Below are 22,235 nucleotides of genomic sequence, written 5' to 3'. Positions count from 1 at the left end.
AATTCTGCAGTGACTCACTAAATTATTCACACACCCTTAATGTTTCAGATTAGAATCGATGTACTTTTAGCATAATTATACAAAGTGCATACACAGCCAAGTGTGTGTGTTTTTGTTGCCCCTCTTTTAATCAGCTACTTCTAAATCGTCCAGTTCAACAAGCTGCTTTCAGAAATCCTCTAATTTATAAATAACCTGGGGAAAAAAAAAACTGTTGGGTGCTGTAAAAAAATGGTCACACGTTGTCCACCGATACCACAGCCAGAAAGGTTCAGCCCCACATGCAACGAACAGGTTAAGATCAAATCATATTTAGCCCAAAGACTTGCAGGAAGAGGTGCAGCTAAAGGTGCATCTACAGTTTTATGATACAAAGGTAGGCCTGTCACAATAAACATTAAATCAATGAATCGCATAATAAATTAAAATAATCTCGATAATTCCCATGTGCATGTTTTATCGTTTTTCTTTTTCCTCTTTCTTTCTACTAAAATTGGTCTTCAGTTTGATGCTTTGGTCTCAATTAGATGTTTTTTTTTTGAAGGACAATTTAGTTTCTAGAATCTTCATGGTTCATCTTATTTGCTGTTTTGTCTATTATTTTGTATATTTAAAATGTCTTTAATGTTAATTAGAATTTAAAGCTTATTGATCTTTGAGAATGTGCTCTTGTGTTATCGTGCCCTCACCATTATATGACTGGAAGGTGGTTTCAAAACAACAACAATATTATCGTTTATCGCAATGACTTCTGGGACAATTTATCGGCCATCAAAATCTGTAATCGTGACAGGCCAGTTCAGAGGCGGCTGAATGCAAACGGACAAAACTCTTTACAGAATTTAATTGTAAAAGATTTATTTTAAGACTGCAGTTTTCCTTCTACTTCCTGGTTATGCACTACTTTGTCAGTCTAGCACAAAAAAGAGAAACATGTTGTGGTTGTAACAAAACGTGAGCACAATCCACAAATATACTTTTAGAAGACGTGAAGTTGAACTGAGCCAGTTGTAAGTGTATCGGCTTCATCCATCACTGGAGGAAGGTGAATTGATGATTTTTTACTGTTGTCGGTTTGCAGGAGACTGCTGGCTGCTGGCGGCCATCGCCTCACTGACGCTGAACGATAACCTCCTCCACAGGGTGGTTCCTCATGGACAGACCTTTCAGCAGGGTTATGCTGGCATCTTCCACTTTCAGGTAACGGCTCCACTTCCTGTGTTTACAGAAAGAGCGTACACGACCCGTCCATTTGTCTGTCGCAGACCTGTCTTAATATTTGATCAATCTTTTCCTGTGTACCTTCAGGGCAGCACAGAAATATTTTGCCGCCAACAGCTTTCCCTGTTTCCATGTTCCATGTTTTATATTGGTGTGTGCAGATTTTCTATTTTAAGACACTTTTCTCCTGCTGGGATTAAAATACTAGGGAGGATAAATGTGGAACATTTCTGACAGGAGGCATAAAATAATATTTATATCTCCCACATTTTATTGAAGGTTTTAAATGTGATCAGAACGTGCAGTATAATTCCCAGAAGCCATGGGAGCTTCTTCGGTTTTGAAGGCGGTGGCTGACTCAACCGGATTCCCCTGCTCAGCGGAGCGCGTGGGAACTCTGGTTTAAGCTTTTCATGGAAATATTTGCCAGGCAGGTAAAATGGCTTCCAGGAAATCTTGAGGTTGTGAAAGATGTTTCATATTCTCCTTCACAACAGGATTAGCACTTCTTCTAGAAATCCAGCCTTGTTGAAAACGGTTCCAAAGGTCATAGGTCAAACCTGATTTAAGTGTGAAGGTAGCCAGAAAGCTGCGACTCCCTTAAATGCAAATATTTTTTTCAGTTTTTGTCTTTCTGAGCTGAGTTTCAGCAAGATTATCTTGAGCATGCCGCACCTTTTTACACTCACTGGCACTTGGGGCAACTGTATCTTAAAAGCCTTGACATGAATTCATCTGTTGCAGTAGCAAAATGTCACACTGATTATCAATAACATAAAACCAAACCTTTAACTTGCATCCATTTATTAAATGAGGGGAAAATCCCAAATAAGGAAATTATTGCAAATAATCAGTGTCACACTTATTGCCAGCGCTAACAATCCTCTTAAAGTATATTTACATGAATAGTGAACTTTTCCTGTTATTGAGAACACCCAAAAGCTTTAGGAAGTGATGTCATTTTTTTTATGTTTCTCTGAGCTAAATAAGTGGCAACAATCTGAGAATGACGCTCTGAGTTAAATAACTTTGAGTGAAATTGTAATTTAATCAACGGGACGATGTAAGTTCACAACATGCAAAGAGGAAGTTGGTGAAGGAACTGTGTCGTTTGAGTTGTCGGACCGGGCGGGATTGATTTTTAATCTCAGGGGTTTTGAGTTTCCAGAATGTTTTATGTTGGTGCGAATTAGAGATTGTTTGACTTTGTGGGTGTGTTCAGCTTCAATTGTTCAGAGCCGTGCTTAGAGATCTGATGTCCGTTCTCCGTGATTCAACAAGCAAAATAGCACAGGACTCAGAAGAACTGTCTCACCTGTTTGTGTTACATTTTTTTTAGTCCATTTTAATTGGACAGACATTTTTGAATTATTGCCTTCACTTACCCATATTTATAGTCTAAATAAGGCTTAAAAACGTTAAAAGAACTGAAACTCCAAGCAATTTAGATTATATTTCTGTAAAGACTGATTTATGTATTTATTTTTTTCATCGATAATTTGGCACAGCAATATTAGCATGCTAGCAGACTAGCTGGTCATCCTGGGAACACAGTCTGCTCCCCATCAGTTTAAGCTAGAATGGCAGTTCCCAGACTTATTTTAGCATGTGCAAAGCATCTCTTGGGAGTTTATGGAGATCTGTCTTAGTGGTGGCAGGGTAATGGTGTCTTGTGTGCTCTGTGTATTACAACAACTAGGCCTGTACATAGCTTTTCAAGGTTTACTGTATATTTTCACACCAGCTGCAGCATGAATTGTGAGAATCATGGTCAGAGGTGTGTGTTGCTCTGCTCTCGTGTCGCCAAGATCATTGAAGTGCTGGTGGGATTTCCTCCTCCTCCTCCTCTGCAGCAAGATTGAAATCGGTAATTGTTCAGAAACGTCCCGCATGAATGAATGAGAGGAATTCAACAGAACGTTTGGAACCATTCAAGCACAGAGGTGATGATTCTGGTGGCCGTAGCAGAGAGGGTACGACTGTCAGGAAGGCTGCAGTGGAAGAAAACTATTGAGCAACTACTACAGAGCAGCGGCTAGATTTTAGCTTTGATATTAAAATCTATTTTCTTCATTGGAGAACATAGGATAGCGTTAATCCTCCTTTAGAGCATTTTCATTTACCTCAGATTTTCTTTTATTTGATTGAACACGGTGGGCAAATCTTTCCATTAATCTCTACCTGCTCAGAAGAAGATGCAACTCTAATTGAGTCTTTTAGCAACTTTGATTAATTAAACCACTGAGGATACAGTGCGTAGATCAGATCGTTGAAATATAAACCTCAAAAATTGACCCTGAAAGGTATATTTTAAATAAAGGTTTTCACTCGGTTTCAGTTCTTTTACATTTAATGCATAACTGGGCGATTATGGGGTCTTTGACTAAAAAAAACATCTCAAGCACAGATATGAACAACAGTACATGGCCAAAATAAACAAAACAAAAATGACGAAGGAGGGAATAAGAAACCAGAACGCACCTAGTCTCTCAATAGGATTTAAAAAATAATTTCTAAATCAACAACTCTGGGCGAAGTCGAATGAACTCTGAGCAAATCTTAAGGACGAAAAATACATTTTAATAGATGTTTTTGCAGTTTTAGTGATTTCTCTGAGTTTATTTGGGTCACTCCTACGAAAGGAAGCTGATCCAGTCTCTCCTGGTTTTTAGACTCCTCCATTTGGAGTAGGAGATTAGTTATTAATACAAACAGTAGTTGTTTGATTAAAAGTTTGTAAAATCACTAACACCTGTCTGAGATCTGTGAAAAATATAAATATGAAATGGTGTTTCAGCAAGCCTTACTGAAAAACAAACAAGTTAGTGTAGCGAACAATTGTAACAAGAAGTGGAAAAGAATACAGTTTTTTATATATATTTTTTGTTTAGTTTTTTTAGGATGTGTAATCATAAGATGTGGTTTAATCTGTGAAAGAAAAACCATAAAAGCACATTTCCGATTTGTTCTCAGAGTGCCATCTGATCCTGTCAACCAACTTTTATTTATTTTTTTGCTCTTTTTTTGACAGATCTAAGAGTTCAAAGCGCAGCTTTTATGTCTCTGCCTCCTATTTTTACTTTCCAAATCACTGAAGATAATCAGCCTCTCTCTTCCACACCCAGGCAGTCAGACAGTGATAATTGCCACCTGTAATTAAATTGCTGTTCCATAAATAATAGAAACTGTTAAATGTTGAAAGATGTTTTTTTTTTATGTGGTGCACTTCTGCAGGATCTTTCAAGCTGATCCTTCCTTCTCTCTCTGACCTGGTCATGCTGCTTTGCAACATAATTAACGAATCTGTTCTGCGGTTACGCATGGATGCAGCCGTTGGGAGGTGACTGCAGCTTATCAGTTGAACTTTGCTTTATTGTGTGCAACAACAATTACATGTAAACTGCAACAAGAAGGCATCTGTAGCACTGACACAGATCTGGGCTTGGTTTAAAAGGTCTTATCTTCAGAAAGCTAACAGGAAGCGAGCACATGGTCAGTCCAACATGGACTTTTATTATAGCAGAGGTTTACTCTGTTTCCGTATGTAAGATATGACTGATGCCCTTCTTTGTCTGATGGATTATTTGAATAAGCTTGTAGTTTATTATTATTTGCATGTTTTATAACTAATGATTGTAACCACAGCCTGCATTAAAGGAGTTGTTTTGCAAATAGAGAAGCGTCATTAAGTAACAAATATCTGGTTTCTTTACTTCACTTTTGTGGTAAAAGTGCTTATAAGTACTGAACATTTGACTCTTTAAAAAACACAACACTTTTATTGTCAGTTTTGTGTTTAAGAGTCAAAGTCACAAATGAAAGCTACCGTTCACAAACTCCCAGATAAATAAAGATTAACCAGACTTAAACTGTGGGTTTGCACTTCGTACTTTGTGATGATTTTGCATCAAAGTTGAAGTGATTTTAAGGCGCTAACTGAGAGGAAAGCAGATGCAGGATGCTTGCTTTATTGTGAAATGAAAAACTGACACAAACTGCAGCCTTAGAAAGGGGTTTCTCACCGTAACTGCATGTCCTGTACATTACGCCAATGTTTGGCTGACGCGCATCCGAAAATACCTTTAAGAATTATGGCCAAAAAGTTGATCTTCCTCTTTTGGGAGACTTCAAATGTCTTTTTGCAACATTTAACTTGGTTTAGCTATCTTGCCAGCTTAGTCCACAGCCACAACATACAAAGAATACTAAAGATTATCTCATATACTACACAGCCAGCACTTGTTGAAAATGTCTGCAGCTCATCAAATGTTGCTGTAGGCTTTCACTTCATCCACTTGACCAGTTTTTGTCACCTTTCCTTCGGTTTTGGATGTTTGTTCAGTTCTTGCTAATGTCTCTGCTGTGCCAGATAATCTCTACTTGATTATGACTGTCTGAACAGTGTTCCATGGTGTTGGTAATTCCTGGAAAATGTATATTTTTTACCCTTCTTCTACCTAATGCCTTTTGCCAATGTGATCCCACTCATTTGGAAGGCGTTTCTGATGTTTTACTAAGATTAAGTAAATGACAGGAAGAGTCTGCTGGAACAAACTATTACTTTATGTGGGATTAATCAAATGACATAGTGTGTCTGTTGAGGCCTACTTTACATTAGAGTGTGAAGATTAATTCCGAATAAAATTAGATCCCCAGCTAAATGAGGGTGTACACACTTATGCAGCTACCTTATGTTCAATGTATTTTTTCCTCTTTAAATTAGTTGAGTTTTGACTTTAAGTTAGAAGTTGTAGCTTTCGATTTTGAAGTTATTCCTTTTTAAGAACTATTATAAACCAGAATAAAAAACAATAAATTATGTAACATAGAACAAGACTTGCAATATTTACTGGTGCATCAATACAAATGCAATGCACAGTAAATACGGCCACACCTGGAACCGTCCAAACTTAGCAACAAGGCTACTTCAGTCGTTATTTTGATCCGTTTTCAACCTGCTTCAGACAAAGTTGTGTCTCTTATGTCTTTATTTCTGAATTTGTTTCTCCAGCCATTTGTCCCTGTAGCACCAAAAGAGGTTTATTTTACACTTTGAAGAATCTACAATCTTCTGCCTCTTTAGACATGTTCTCTAAAAGTCTTGCTCTTCACAAAAAAAAAGAAAGAAATGGGACGGAGAAAATCTGGTTGTATCTTTTGTAATAACTCCACCATCTCAGCTTGCTGGGTCACTGAGCCCTTTCAAGATAATTAGACTTTTGATCCGGTGGGCGTTTTGCCAGCTGAGGGGAACAGAGCCATCCCGATGGAGGGACGACACACTCACTCATCAGTCGCATATAGCATGCACAGTCACAGAGATGTCGAACGCGAAATAAAACAGAGATCCGTCAGGGATCCCTTCTATCAGCCCGTTCAGTCATGAAAACCATCGGAGCAGAAACGAGTAGACAAACAACCCAGCTGTCTCTGCACATTCCCTACGTAAGCCCACATGGTGCAGACAAACGTATAAAACAAGGCGGACTGTGGTCCTTAACACTTCAAAGTAAGTTTTAAATGTAGCTTTTAACGGTCAGAAAAAGGTGATTTTCTCTTTTCCCGGGTGTGCGGTTGTCTCATGCGGCAGAAAGATCAATAAAAATCATCACGAAGTGGCTCACAGCTGCTATTTTACACCTCTGGGACCAGACAGTGGTGCACTGCAGAAACATGTGCTCGTGTATTCATTGTTGCTTTACTAAAGTGAGGGGGAATAATGCTCCAGCTTGCTCAAAATGTCCTGCAAATGCATGTTGCGCTAAATCTAAACACCGTACAAAAGCTGAAAGCTGAACACCATACAAATGCAAAAAAAAAAGCTTCATGTTTCGTAAAACCTGCTCTACTTCCATAATCCTTTCTTTGGACTTCTGCTGTATTCGTTACCAGGTCTTTGTTTTCTTCTGCATTTGTGCGCTGTCAGATCTGTCTTGGATTTTCCTTTTTGTGCAAGTTTGGATCCCTTAAGCTTGCGGATAAATTACCCTGAACTAAATGAGTCATCCCAAAACGTTATGAGTCCAAGCTGCGGGGAGTTGTAATCTGTTTTTTTCAGTGAGAAGGCAGAAAGGGGGAGAGAAAAAATCAGAAACAAGGGGAGTCTCGGTCAGAAACAAAAATAAACTGGAGCAGAATCCTTTAAGATATTTGTAGCAATGCGCTTTTTGCACGGGAACGCCCATTGTTGAATAGTTTTGAGGTTTTTCCCAGGTTCAGATGCTAAACTTCCTGCAAGTCACGACACTGATCTGGTTAGAGTTCGTTTTGTTTTTTTCTCACAGCGTGTATGGGTGGCGTTCACACTTGGCTGTTCCAGTCTGAAACTGCAGTGGGCCGTATTGTGGCACAGCTATTCCCAGAACTGATCTCGGCTTTGCATGCATGTTGTGGAAAGTTTCTGCTGCACATTAAAAACAGATGCTGACCAACAAAAGTGGGCTAAATGCTCCTGGATGCAACGTGATGCTAGTGCGCACTCATTAGCTCTGTGGTTAAGCTAAAAAGACGGTTCCCCAACCTCCTTCCTCTTTTCTTTGTCTCTTCCATTGGCCTAAACAATAAACGGAGTTTTTTTTTTTTTTCCTGGAAATGCTTCCATTGTAAATGTATGCAGTTCAGATGTCAACACAGGCAGGGCTGACTTTACTTCATCTTATTCTGAGGTGTGTAGGTGACCGCACTGATAAATGACACACCTCTGCATGACGAATGCTTGAAGTGACTTTGGCTTCTTTGCTTTCTTATGAATTCAGGAAATAGTTTTTTTTGGCCAGTTGGGACACTTATTGCATTGAACTTTCATACCCAGATTCTCCCTTAATATTTTTTTTAATTTGGAAAAAATTTTAAATAAAAGGCGAATTTGTTCTGACAGCAGAAGTAGCTTGCTCTCTCCAGTTGTTGCTGAACATTTCATTTTTGCACCATTCCTCATAATATGACGGCGGCACATCAAAAATGACATGCATGGCTGACTAATGCGACAGAACAAAGCACGGTTAATTTCTTTATGTCCATGTAAGATGTTTTTCGATGCTTGGTCATATATGGCAAGAAAGGAACATGTCTGACACCAGCCTAACCTTTTACTGCAGCTAGCTGCTACAAAGGAGGATGTATGTGCTGTTGGGAGTTTGTAGAGGTGTAGATTAGTCTTAAAAGGAAAAAACTCCCAAGCCACCGAATTCACAGGAGACAAAATTTGGGTTTACTGAAATACAGTTTTTGCTGGAAACACTTTTTTATTCCTATATCAAGCTGTTGTGTTTTTAGCTTTTTAATTGGATACATTTCTCATTTCTCATGTTTGTTGGGGCTTTTTTTTCTTACTAGTTTTGTTTTTACTTGCCTTCATTTGGATACATGTTGGTGTATAATGACCAGCAGATTCTAATCTGACTTGGATAGGATTTTTTAGTTATTTATTTTTTTTGTGAGTTGGTTTTTGTAGCTCCTTATTGAGTCCGTGGTGATTTACACTACGGTGAGACAGTCTTGCAGGCTTCATTTCTGACTTGCACCCACATGCTAACCTACCCAGCTGCTGAAGAGAAGTGTGTGTGAACTGGTGAAATTCCAGACATCGCTTTTATGCTTCTGTGTTTCTGCAATAAATCTGAAACAAATAATTTAACCTCTATGATTACTCCCTTTGTGAGGATAATTTTAATTTTACTATGTCACAACAACAAATACATGCAAGCAGAATGTTTGGGTCTGCATCATACTGACCCCTGCTGGACACCAGTCATTCAATCAGGTGTCTTTTCTCAGAAGTGAGCCTATTTGCATCTACCTGTAATGCTTTAATTTAAAAGAGGTGAAAACAAAACCAATGCCTGTTTGTTTTCCTGGAAAACAGGATCAGTCATCTAAACACATCAGCCTCTAGGCAAACTATTTCAGAGAAATTGACTCTGCCCTCCTCTTTGGCATTTTACATGCAGCACAGAAACCTGTTTGATTTGTAAAATGATTGCTGTTACACACATACTACGAAAAGTTCTAACGGTTCCTAGTAAACATTAGTCATCTCGTTTGTGAACAGAGTGAGCAATGTTGTTTTCTTTAACTTGAGTTAAACCAGAATATTTTTTCTGTTTTTGTATTATTAATGCTTTGTATCAAAACCTGTAATCATTTTTGTTTTTTAAAACCTTTCTTCACACAAAAATGCGAAACATTTATGTTGCTAATTTGGCTTAGTAGACTGACTTTGTGAAGTACTCACTCTAAGTAAACTTTCTACAGATTCAGCAGAAGTATTAAAGGAAAACCTGCACGTTATTATTGCAATGTTCTGAAACTGTGCAGATGTTTGAATGAGAATCTGTACAAACAGTCCAGACTCCTTTTAAAAGAACGTGAAATCTTTCTGTAGCGTTGTGTTTTCTAGAGCTCTCTGCTTCCTCTCTTGTAATGCAGTTCTGGCAGTTTGGAGAGTGGGTGGATGTGGTGATTGATGACCGTCTCCCAGCGAAGAATGGGAAGTTACTGTTTGTCCACTCCGCAGAGGGGACTGAATTCTGGAGCGCTCTGCTGGAAAAGGCCTACGCCAAGTAAGAACAAAGCTGACAAATCCACATGCTGATGCACAATCATACATTTCACTGAGATTTTGATGGATTTGGATCCAATTCTCTCTACTCTCTAAATGTTGCTACTGAAATGGAGATTCATCGGACGAGGCAATGTTTAGCTGTGTGAATCGTAGTTTGGTTCAATGTATCATGTGCTCAGAGATGTTATTCAGCATACCTTTATTGTAACAGGTTGCTTTAGTTATAGACGGCTTTCTTAAGCCACTCTCCTCTGACTTTTGACATCAACTCATTTTAGCCCACACAACAAATTCTCACTGGATATTTTCTCACTTCAAGTCTGTTCTATGTAAATCCAAGACTTTGTTTTACTGAGAAATCCCAGTAGATCAGTACATTCTGAAATATCCAGAGCAACAGCATAGTACTGATGCTAGTGCCTCCTCCCCAACTCTTGTCCTCAGGGCCGAGCTTCTCGCATGTTTTGAATGTGACTCTGCTCTAACACACGTGATTGAAACGATTGTGTTGCCTCCTCTGCATGCCATCAGGTACTGCAGGAACCTGTTAATTACACAGTCTTTTAAGTCAGGTGTGTCCTGACTTAAGTCAAGGAAAGTCCTAAACCATGCAGAATTTTCTTTTTTTGGATCACTAGACCAAAAAACATATTTAAATGCATACTGTATGTCTTGGAATTAATAGGTCGTTATTTGTATTGACAAGCAATTGAAAATGTCTACCAAATAAACTGGTTAGCAGCTAATCTTTGTGCTAGTACAAACTTTTGAGAATAATTGCTAAACTATGATTACTAGAACAATGCCCTATTTTTTAAGGTTGCAATCTACTTTTTTTTAAGAAGTAAGATCATTTAAATATGTTTTATTTTAATCTAAGCAATTTTATGGTGCATAAGTCTTTAAGGAGAAAAAAAAGAGCAGACTTCGTTGTTTAGTATTTGCAAACTGACAGCAGCTTTAAAACTGCTCTAGTATGACACCTAGTGGTTGTCCAGCATAATAAATTGGTCATGATTGGTCCTTTTAATTAGCATCACAGGCTGCTTGGTTGATGATTCATTTTTGTGTGTGTGGTTAAATTTGATATATTTAAGAATTAGTTTCTTTAAAGTGAAGCATGTTGTATTTAAATTTGGATTTCTACAGTAGCCTTCAGCCAAACGGATTGTCTTATCAGGAATTTGAAGCATGATTCAAACATTTATTTTCTCTTCTGGCTACAGTTTCAACCTCCTCCTTGAATATCTCAGGTCTGGGAACTGCCTGTTGACCAAACATGGTCCAGATGGTAAAATGTTTGATGAGACACTTGGCTCTTTCTAAAGGAGTTCAATGACCAAGAGCTGCAGCTGCTTCATTTGACAGCTGTGCTCTCAGCTGTACCACTGAGATGCAGTATTGTTCATATAAACACATGGCCGCCAAGTTTACACAAGTTCCCATATTAGTGCAATGTGAACATGAGACTGCAGCAGCAAAAGCTGCAACTGTAGTTTATTTAAACTTTAACATAAATAACGCAGCGTGAAGTGTTTCTACTGTTACCGCCACTCTTTTCCTTGGAGACCCAATTCATGCACCAGAACTGCTCTGGTCCGCAGGCTGAACGGCTGTTACGAGGCTCTGTCAGGCGGCAGCACATCAGAGGGCTTTGAGGACTTCACCGGAGGCGTGACGGAGATGTTTGAGCTGAAGAACGCCCCGCCGGACCTCTTCAGCATCATCAGCCGAGCCGTCGAGAGAGGATCCCTGCTCGGCTGCTCTATCGACGTCAGTACTGATCGTTGACTTGCGCTCAGATTCAAGATAATGTAGTTTTATCACAGATTCTGAAAGGGATTGAGTTTGTTTTTCTCAAACCGTCTTCTAACACGTTTGTGTCAAACTCGAGAGCTGGGGGCCAAATCTGGCCCAGCATAAGTTTTTATGACTCTAGGGTGACAAAGTAGATATGAAAATCATAAATTATGTACTTTTTTATTTTAATTTTTTTAAGAGGACACACATTGAGGGAAAGTAAAAAATTAATCCCCTGATTTTTTAAAAACTTTTTACTTTATTTAGGCTAAATAAATATGAATCAGAGCTTGATATGGTGTCTTGTGTGTTTATATTCATATAGAGATAAAGAAAACAAACAAAAACCCAAGAGATTCATTTTTCACTTTTCCTCAATGTAAGTTCCCTTTAAAAATGTTTTTAAAAAACATACAGAATTATGACCTCATAGTCTAAATATCTTCTTATAACCTATATTATGATATTGTAAGTGTTTGGGGTGGGAAGCAGATTTTAGTTGAAGCCACTAGAGGGCAGAGACGCTTACACAACCGAAGCTGCCAGGAATCCAGTGAGTGAAAGGCTTTTGATCAGAACCTTTATTTGCAGACAGGGAGCACTGAACTCTGCAGCGAAGGACGTTCTGTCTGGTAAATTTGCCTTCCGATACTTTAGTTTGGGTATGACGAACCAGCAGTCTGACAGGTGGAAAAAAAACGTTGGACCTTTCTCCAAACATGATGAAATGGTGAATCATTGATCATCAGAATGTTCTTTTGCACTGTTGCGATGCTGCAGTTGCATCACAGCAGATGTTTGCAGGTGTGAATAGTTCAGAAACGAGAGCTCCAGAAAACGCCTGCTGTAGTTATAGATTTTTTTTTTTTGAGTCGCCACAGTAATAAATCTGAGCTTGTGTCTGCGTCTCACAAGACATCACATGCACTGCTGATTCGTAGCTTGACCAAGCATTATGAGATTTCCCCGCTCTAGATAATGTGTCGACAGAGACAAATAAACCATCTCAGTGACCTTTATTCACAATCCATGCGTTGCATTGTCTCTTTCACAGATCACCAGCTCAGTAGACATGGAGGCCGTCACATTCAAGAAGCTGGTGAAGGGCCACGCCTACTCTCTGACTGCTGTGAACGAGGTGAGCTAGAGGATGTGGGGGTCGGGATCAGGGATCTGTCACAATAACAAATGTCGCTGGACGATAAATTGTCCCAGAAGTTATTGCGCTAAACGATAATATTGTTGTTTTGAGACCATTTTCAAATAACATAATAGTAGAAATGTAAGAAAACATTCTCAAAGGTCAACAAATTTTAAATTCTAATGAACGTTTAACGCCCGAGGACATTTTAAATATCCAAACTAAATAAAGCAACAGAAATAAGAAATAAAATGAAGTGTGAAGCCTGTAAATAAAAATTATTCTTTAAAAAAGTGCTAATTAAGACCATGGATGAACATATAAACTGGAGTCTGCTCTGAAACTGATCCGGGACATCCAGCGGAGTTTTGAGCCACATACTGTAAAGTTTGGCTTATTGGGAGTTTAATTGACCTCATTAACTAATTTGAAATCTTGGCCTTTAGTCATTTATTAAAAACAAAGTGCAATCTGAGCTCGGGGTTCTGAGCTCGCTGTGCAACAGATGTTTGTTCTGCAGCATCAAGGATTGCTTCGTATAGCACGCACAGAGCAGCAGACTTCGGGTTGTGATGCAAACGGGTCGCTTCCTGTTTATGAAAGTTTTGTGGCTTGAATGCAGCTGTTCGTTTTAGGTGTATGTACTCTACCTGTGGCAACTCTAAAAATAAACACGAGCGATGTCTTTGCCTGAAGGTGGTGTACAGAGGAAACCCGACCAAGCTGGTCCGCATCAGGAACCCCTGGGGGGAGGTGGAATGGACCGGGGCCTGGAGTGACAAGTAAGGTCTTCCTTAGACGGGTTTGTTTTTACTGCTTTGTACCTTTGTGGTGTAAAGCTTTTTTTTCCTCGATTGAGATTTACAAATCTTGCTCCCAATCTGATAAAACTGCATGGGGGGGGATGCAGATGGGAAATTAATGTCAATGTTAAAGAAATCGCTTCTTTCCTAGTCGGGTAAATTGATGTTGATGTTTATTTTTATTTAGAGGCTGAACCAGTTCAAATATTTTCAGGAGTGTATACTGGGATAAATTTATGTTTGGCACATTTAGTTATTTATTGCTTGTAGATATCGAAAAGGTTAGCTGAGTAGTACAGGAGTTAGAAATGTTATTGGTAATCATCAATATCAATCGATATCGATAATTATCCAGTTTCCCGTCGATCTGTTGTGCTGATTTTCTCCCTTCACTCCACGGCATTTTGATTTTAAGCGGTCACAAACTGCTTAAAATCTGCTGCGGCGCAAGTTATTCAACAATTGTTGCTAGGTAACCAAAAGGCGAGTGAGTGAGTTAGTTGATGCCACCCGCCTTGTTTAGCTGGTTGTGACAATCTGAGTGGCTAAGACCTTACCTCTCTGCCTACATCCCCCAGAATACTACGCAGTTCTGGATCAAATTTCAATGAAATTGATTATTCCATCAGATGTGTTTTCTATCGATATTGATCTCGAGTCTATAATGATGCATATTGCTGTTGATTTATTTCCCAGCTCTACTGAGTAGCATTTTGTCTCTTGAAAATCAACACATAAGTGTTTTCTTGTCTTTCCCACTTTCCTAAAAGGAAGTGACTTCTGGGAACTAAATTTAAAAAACTTGATGGTTTATATATAATATCTGAGATGGATCTTAAGTAGAAGACTAAGCAGTGCCGTCTATTTATTCTCCGTTCTTTATAAACTCTTTAGCTCCAGAGAATGGGACTCCGTGGATAGCTCCGCCAGAAGTCGACTTCAGAACTGCAGCGAAGACGGAGAGTTCTGGTGAGTCGAACAGAATAGAGACCCAGCCTCGTAAATTACTTCAACGTTTACACCTGCGCTAAAACAACGTCCCACCTTTGGACAAGGTCATTTGAGCCAAACTTATTTCCGTCTTCCAGGATGTCCTTCACTGACTTCCTGCGGGAGTTCACCCGTCTGGAGATCTGCAACCTGACGGCGGACGCCCTGCAGGACGGCCGGATGAAGAAGTGGAGCACGTCGCTCTTCGGAGGCGAGTGGAGGAGAGGCAGCACAGCTGGAGGCTGCAGGAACTACCCAGGTACTGACCGACGAGGACGGAGACGACTGGAAGAGATGAGATGGAACTGGGCCCAGAGATTGTAACTTGATTTTGTTGCCACATTTCGGGAAACAAAACGTTCATCCAAAAAAATCTCCCACGTCCCATGTCAAGAGTCTCATGGTGTTAAACTTGATTAATGGAAAATGCTAAATGGTTCTTTTATTTGTGTAAACTTTGTTATTTTGTTGAAAAGAAGCTGTTGTAGAGGGATGTGGGGAATATTTGGACTGTTGTCTGGAAGGAATGCGGACAAGTGACTCTTATTTAAACAATAATCAATGACACAGTGCTCTCTTTCCAAAATATTTTTGGGAATTCAATTCATTCATTTTTTTTGTTTTGTTCTTACCATATTTTTCTCCTGATTTTAGAAATAAACATCTGAATTCTCATTTAAGATTTTACACATGAATAAATCATCATTATGAGTATTGACCTGCAGTTCTCGTGGAAGGCTGACCTTTTGCCCTCTCGCCTGCAGCGACGTTTTGGCTGAATCCTCAGTATAAGATCATGCTGCAGCACCCCGACGCCCCCGGCAAATCGGACTGCAGTTTTTTGGTGGCGCTCATGCAAAAGGACCGCAGGAAGAAAAGACAAGAGGGCAAAGACATGGAGACCATTGGGTTTGCTCTATATGAGGTCAGCAGCGCTCTGGACAGATATCAATTTCATTTTACTTTCTGTCTTTATTTGAATAATCTTACTTTGTCTTCTGTCTCTTTTCACAGGTTCCAAAAGAGGTACTAGTCTACATATTCATTTTTCTCCAATGATTATTAGTGTTGAGGCCAGATATCAACCTAGAAGTGAAACGTCAGATATGAAACTTCTCCGCAGTCTCTGCGTGCATTTTTAAATGACGGCCATAAGAAAATGCTTTGCCGCCTCTGAACGTCTCTCTTAGTTCGTGGGGAGCTCGGGGGTCCACCTGAAGCGAGACTTCTTCCTCACACACGCCTCCAGCGCTCGCTCGGAGCAGTTCATCAACCTGAGGGAGGTCAGCTCACGCCTGAAGTTGCCCGTCGGGGAGTACATCATCGTCCCCTCCACCTTTGAGCCAAACAATGAGGGCGACTTTGTCCTGAGAGTCTTCTCCGAGAAACCTGCCGGCTCTGAGTGAGTGACGCTACAGGTTCTGAAGAAATGATGCCAACATTGTGATAACTATTATGTTTTTATTTTTTATAGTTGAGCTCATGCAGAGCGAAATGTTAAGGGTTTCCAAAAACACTTTTAATGTCTATATAGAAAAACATACATTAATTTAAATTGGAATCATCGTGCACCAAGAAGAGTAAGATCATCTGAAGACAAAATACAAAATGTTGACCCCTTATTAGCTTTGTTTATTTACAGTTATGTAAAAAAGAAAGTAAACAATGCAGTGAAGCACATACAATAGATGCAAGTTAAATTTTGTTAGCTGCATTTAGCAAAATTTCCAGTCTGTGGTTTGTAGATTATTTTACTCAGCAGTGTGTACAGTTCATTTGTAGCCATAATTATCACACTTGTTTCAAAAAAGATATAGCAACTCAAAGTGTTTCTATTACAATACTTGGTTCGTGTCGGTTTTGCATCAACAGGCGTTTCGGCTGCGACCAAAACAGAAGCAGTTTTATTCCAGTTTTCTAAAATCAAGTTTCTAAAACTAAAACCTCTCAAGAAAATACTGAAATATTTGAGGGGAAAATACTTAAGAATTTTTTTATTTATTTGTTATTGAGTGACAAAATATTTTCAGTCACTTTCTTTTGTAGTTCCTTTCTGCTCCTGTCCCAACTGTTCCTGGTATTCCTGTCATCAACATTAAGCTTTTTTATTTATTAAATACTAATTTCAATATTTGATATATTTACCGGCTTCCAATAACAAAAGCATAAAGATCTTACCTAAAAACCAACTTACTGGATATCTTGATAAAAGGAAGATTCTACCATGATCCAATACTGAGAATAGTTTACTCATTATTGTTCGTTTCTGAAATTCTTTGGTTTCATTGTCACGTTTTGCATCTGTTGCCGTCTACTGAATAATGTCTTGCATCTGTCAAAAGGACATAACCTATTTTCTCTTCTGGCTGTCAGGGAGCTGGATGACAAAGTGGTTGCAGATCTTCCACCAGAGGTGAGAGGAGGCGACTGATGCAATTAAACTACAAACTAAATTTATATTAAGAAAGTGTCATTAACGTGTCTGTTGCGTTTCAGACTAAAGTTGATGAGAGCCAGATTGACGCAAGCTTCAAGAATCTCTTCAGGCAGCTGGCAGGCAATGTAGGCACCCTATAAAACCCAGTAACCGGGTTGAACTGGCAAAGTCGTAATTAATTCAGCTGAATTTTGTTTGGCCCAACAGGACATGGAGATCAGCATGACTGAGCTTCAGACTATACTGAACAGGATCATTGGCAAACGTTAGTCATTTGAGAAAACTATTCAATCTTTTTTGTTTTATTTAAATCTGTCTTGTCATTTCTCTAATATCGCTATACTGTTTGTTCACCAATAAATTTGCTTTTCTTCTACCACCAGACAAGGACCTGAAGACGGATGGCTTCTCTAAAGAAGCTTGCCGCAGTATGATAAACCTCATGGACGTATCCTTGAGAACGAGATGAAATATGGACCAGAGTTTTTCCCTCTTCTGATTGAGCTGCCTGGATCTTTCATTTACTTTCCATGTTTTTTAAAATGCCGAATGTTCCTGAACTTTGTAACTCAGGCGGACGGGAGCGGGAAGCTGGGCCTGACAGAGTTCCACGTTCTCTGGGAAAAGATCAAACGATACCTGGTGAGATTCAGCGCTAAAGCCTCGGTCACTGAGCTCCAAACCACCTGAATTTAAATCCCTAATCCAGACTAGGTGGTTAGGGACACCATGACTGACCACTGCTATGGATCCAATTCCATGCTAAAGTATTTACCCACAAACTAGAATTTATTTTTTTATTATTAATCTGATGTATCATCAGAAACATGACACATGCATGTGAAGCAGGATGAAAAGGAAAAATGGTTTTCAAAACATAAAAAAACATAAAAAGTTTGGCTCAGCCAGTTAGTTTTCTGCCACAAGACATTTTGAAATTGTGTTTTGGTGAAAGTTGAATTTTTCAAATCTTAGTCCTTCACCCCTGACAATGACTTTCATCTTATTAGTAAAAAAATATTTTTAAATTTTTGGAGTACAAGACTAATAGATATTGTCTCGATGTATAATCCCTCCTGGGTTTTGGATCCCATCGTTACAGTGGTGACTTGGCTAATTCTCTGAGTAAAGCTTTCCTTCCCTGGTCACAATTATGCTGTACTTTTTATAGGTCTGTCATGTAAAAGCCCAATTAAATACTCTGAGATTTAAGGAAACATGACAAATTAAGAGGAACGTCAAAAGACTTTTCAACACTTTTCCCAGATTCAGGGTTTGCTGAAGCACTACCAATTTCTAGCACAAACATTTTTTCTCAAAGTATTAAATGTGTATATCGACAACCCTTTTTAATAAAATTGAATGGTTTTATGTCTAACTGCTGTCTTTTCTTTTCTTCTTCTGTCTCTGTGTACTTCTACCTCATCAGACTATATTCAGACAGTTTGATTTGGACAAATCGGGCACCATGAACTCCTATGAGATGCGGATGGCCCTTGAATCTGCAGGTACTTTTCTGTCTAAAGGGGAAGAAAAAGATCAACTCTTGAGCTGAGAAGCATTTTAACCCTTTAGGACCGTTTTGTCCTCCCCGCTAGGCTTCAAACTGAACAACCATCTGTTCCAGCTGATCATCCTGCGGTACACAGAGGAAGACATGTCCATCGACTTTGACAACTTTGTCACCTGTTTGGTCCGGCTGGAGACGATGTTCAGTGAGATGCTTTTATTTTACCCCTTTAGTGACTCAAAGAAAAACCCAATATTGGTTGTATCCCATCTCTCTTTTGAACGAAAACTACCCAGAAGGAAAATCTGCTCTGGTTTCGGTCTGTTTTTAACAGAAAATGTAAGATGCAAACGGTTTTCTACGCTTTTGTCTCAACAGAAACATTTAAAAACATGGACACGGATGGAGACGGTCAAATATCCCTCAACTTCTTTCAGGTAGAGCCTAAACTCTGAATGGTATTTTAATTCATCCTACAAACAAACTGTATACCTGTGTTGTATTCATTTCCTGCTCTCCTCGGTCCACAGTGGATTACTCTGACCATGTTTGCCTAGAGATGAGTGGAGTCCATGAACCACATCCCACTGCAACTCCAGGCCCATTATTCCCAGATGTTTTTTTTTTTTTTTTTACATTTTTACCAGTGCCTTCACTGCTCTCTTCTCCTCCAGGATGCTCTCTGCTGAGGCCTTGTGTTGCTAAAACAGACACACTTTGTGATTCCAGTGCCTGTATCGGAAATGTGCCAATTCTTTATTTGTTGCATGTTGCCAAATGAACGGAGCTCTCTTGTTGTAGCCTTGGTCACTCTGGGTGCTAATGTTTTTGTTTTGCTTTTTTACCCTTAAGTAATGCTGATAAACTACATAGACGTTGAAAAAAATTGTTGGTTGTGTCTAAGTGGGTGGACACAGGGTTGTGCTTTTGTAGCATTTTTTAAAAAATTCACAAAATCTTTAATTTTTATCACCACACATCATGGTGTTTTCTTCCACTAAGATGAAGATGCTGCAGTCATTTGCTTTAGTTTGAAATGACCACCTGTGCAACTTGTGGTCATTTGGAAACTTTCTAAAGTTTTTTCTCTCTTCCTCGCCTTCTCTGATTCAGAAATATTAACGCTTCTGCTGTGATTTCTTGAAATTCAATAGTGCAAACATTGCTCTAAAACCTCAAATTTTAAATGTTAGCAATTATTGGTTGATGTCTTTCTCTCATACTAATCCCATAAAATCTGGTTGTTTTTTTTAGTTGTTGTTGTTTTTTTTTTACGTGGGCCACGGCCCAGTTGTTGATACACGTTGTTTAGCCATTTAGCGCTTCCAGCCAGTTGATCACAGCTCTGCAATTCCTCAGTCACTTCTGACTGAAATGAACAGTTCAGATAATCCGGAGCAGGGTCCAATTAAATAAATATAAATGTTTTACATACGGTAGATAATTCCCTTGGCATCTTTGAGAAAACTCAGTTTTTTAGCGCTGACAGGTAGCTAGAGAGGGGCTAAGACCAAAAGAAGGTTTAAATTCTTGGTCTAAACTTTTAAAGCATTTCATCTGAGCGCTATTACAAACCTTCTTTAGATGAGCTTTTACCACAAAGGCAGTGTTGGTGTGCAGTCAAAATGAACTATTTGAAATACTTTTTGCAAAGTAAAGCATGTTTACAGTTTTGCCAAACCTTCAGACATGCATGTGATTATCTCACACAAACAACGATAAAGACTTGGTGTTCATATAAATGGCCGACATTCTTCAGATTGGAGTTGCTTTAACTTGGCACACGTCCTGTTGTTGGCATTATTTTTGCTCTGATTAGCTTGGAAATCTTGTTAACTTGGGGGGTGTGGGAAATGTTTTTATTTTTCACCAAAGCATAATCACTTCTCTGTTTCTTGCAAGATACTTCACTTGTAATGTCTGAACGGTAACGGCATACTACTAAGTTCTAAACCGTTATGAACGTTTAAAAGTACTGAAACCTTTTTTTCATTTTCCTAAAATATTTTTTTTTACAATACTTAAGACCTGGGTATAAAACTGCAAAACTCTTAGTTTTCCACCCTCTTAGTTGCAGTTCAAGTATATTTAATAGTGAGTGATAAAAATCTGGACCAGCTGAGAGAAGAGTCTGTGTTAAACTTTGCTTTGCAACACCTCAGTCCGTTGATGCAAGCAACAGAAAATGAGAGCAAGCATCTAAAAATCATGCCCAGCATTTAACCTGAACAAATATATGCAATATTATATTTTGGATGTTTGTAGCAGTGCTAATGGCCTGGCTTGTCAATGTTGACGTCTTGTGCCATACTTCTTCTACTCTCTTATCAGCTGAGGTCTGGTGGTTTTCGCGCTGTATCACAGAGAATGTTTTGACTTCAATATATCCGGTCCTGTTTAGCTTTTATTGTATACATGCTCATTGTTATGCATGGCATTTTGGACTGTTCTGCAATATCCTGGGGGCTGGGACGACCTTTAACCTTTTTGTAACAGCTGGATTTTTATACTCTGGCAAAGGGATTATGTCAACGTATTTCGTCATGAAGTGTGAGGTGAACTTGAACATTTTTGCAAAGCGGATGGACAATGTGTGCATGAAGTGTCAAATGTAAAAATGATCTGCTTTTAAGAATGGGGTTGTTTTTTTTTTATTACTACTACGATGGGAGCAAGATTTTGAGATCATGTTACAACATTAAGCCTTATTCAATATATACAGTATATCATATGGGGGTAAAAAAAAAACATGTTTGCCATTTAAAAAAAAAACAAAAAACATTTTGTAAATGGAAGAACAGCAATTTGTGACCTGCGTCTTTAAATCGTTCAAACCAACCCCTTTATTTTTGCATCATTGCTGACGCGCTGACTTTTGCAGCATAATGCTTATGCAATGTTGTGTAAAGTTTACACAGGGTGATTTTCCTCCGGGTCACTTTGAACCCATCCATCATGCAATATTGTGGTTTACGTCGGTGCTTTCTGTCAACTCTCTACACACACTTTACAAATAAAAATGAGCCTTTGAATTCACCGTCACTGAAGTGTTTTGTTTTCTTAAAGTTTGAAACGGAGATCACAATTATGAAAAAAAAAAGGTCTTAAAATCTGTTGCAGTGCCAGTCACGTTTGTCTGTCATCAAGTTTATTTATACAGGTCATTTTAGCAAAATAGCAATTCATAGTACTTTACATGATAAAAGTTTGTCACCAAAATATTACATTGCAGTGATAAAATAAATAAAACTAATAAAAAGTTGCAATCCAGACTAAAGCTCATGATGATCCAGTTAGTAATCAAATGCATCTCTGAACAGGAGCTACTGAAACTCAAAGTTTCTGTATTTATTTATTTTTTTTCAGTTTTCTGGATGTTTGTTCCAGGTTAGTTTTGCATTAAAACTTAATTCTGCTTCTCCGTGTCTGATTCAGATTCTGTGGACGACATGCACAGGCCTGAGTGGTCTGAAAGTTTTATGTGATAAAAAATGATTAATGTATTTTGGTGCTTTCAGTTATTTGCAAACTAACAGAAGTGATTTTAAAGTTTATTCTTTGAGCGACAGTGAGGTCAGTAGGACAGAGGCGACGTCCCCATTTTCCTAGTTTTAGTAGAATGTGAGCAGGAGCGTCTGGATCAGCTGATTTTATTTTTTTTTTTAAGTCAGTTTGGCTGAATGTGAACACGTGGATTTGTTTCTCTATATCTAGTCCTTTAATCCTGGAAATGTAATTCACATGCTAGAAGGCCGACTTTGTAACTGTCT

At 38.8% G+C, this 22,235-nt stretch overlaps 1 protein-coding gene across 1 annotated transcript in view; it reads left to right on the top strand.

Annotated features, from left to right (window-relative positions):
- The window catches only part of LOC102217715 (calpain-1 catalytic subunit-like), a 32,316-nt gene extending 10,809 nt beyond the window's left edge, over positions 1–21,507 (top strand). Inside the window, exons 4-22 of the mRNA XM_005811549.2 lie at positions 1,082–1,200; positions 9,649–9,782; positions 11,389–11,557; positions 12,639–12,722; positions 13,422–13,507; positions 14,423–14,497; positions 14,617–14,777; positions 15,283–15,443; positions 15,533–15,544; positions 15,709–15,920; positions 16,892–16,931; positions 17,015–17,080; positions 17,163–17,220; positions 17,339–17,403; positions 17,529–17,597; positions 18,385–18,463; positions 18,554–18,670; positions 18,844–18,902; positions 18,996–21,507. Of these exons, the coding sequence (XP_005811606.1) occupies positions 1,082–1,200; positions 9,649–9,782; positions 11,389–11,557; positions 12,639–12,722; positions 13,422–13,507; positions 14,423–14,497; positions 14,617–14,777; positions 15,283–15,443; positions 15,533–15,544; positions 15,709–15,920; positions 16,892–16,931; positions 17,015–17,080; positions 17,163–17,220; positions 17,339–17,403; positions 17,529–17,597; positions 18,385–18,463; positions 18,554–18,670; positions 18,844–18,902; positions 18,996–19,022 (1,793 nt within the window). The 3' untranslated portion in view covers positions 19,023–21,507. The remainder of the gene's footprint in view (positions 1–1,081; positions 1,201–9,648; positions 9,783–11,388; positions 11,558–12,638; positions 12,723–13,421; positions 13,508–14,422; positions 14,498–14,616; positions 14,778–15,282; positions 15,444–15,532; positions 15,545–15,708; positions 15,921–16,891; positions 16,932–17,014; positions 17,081–17,162; positions 17,221–17,338; positions 17,404–17,528; positions 17,598–18,384; positions 18,464–18,553; positions 18,671–18,843; positions 18,903–18,995) is intronic.
- Positions 21,508–22,235: the final 728 nt, after the last annotated feature.

Source organism: Xiphophorus maculatus, chromosome 14 (genome assembly GCF_002775205.1).
Source record: "Xiphophorus maculatus strain JP 163 A chromosome 14, X_maculatus-5.0-male, whole genome shotgun sequence".
NCBI lineage: Eukaryota > Metazoa > Chordata > Actinopteri > Cyprinodontiformes > Poeciliidae > Xiphophorus > Xiphophorus maculatus.
Note: the sequence above shows the minus strand (reverse complement) of the source record. Positions and strands in the feature narration are given on the sequence as shown.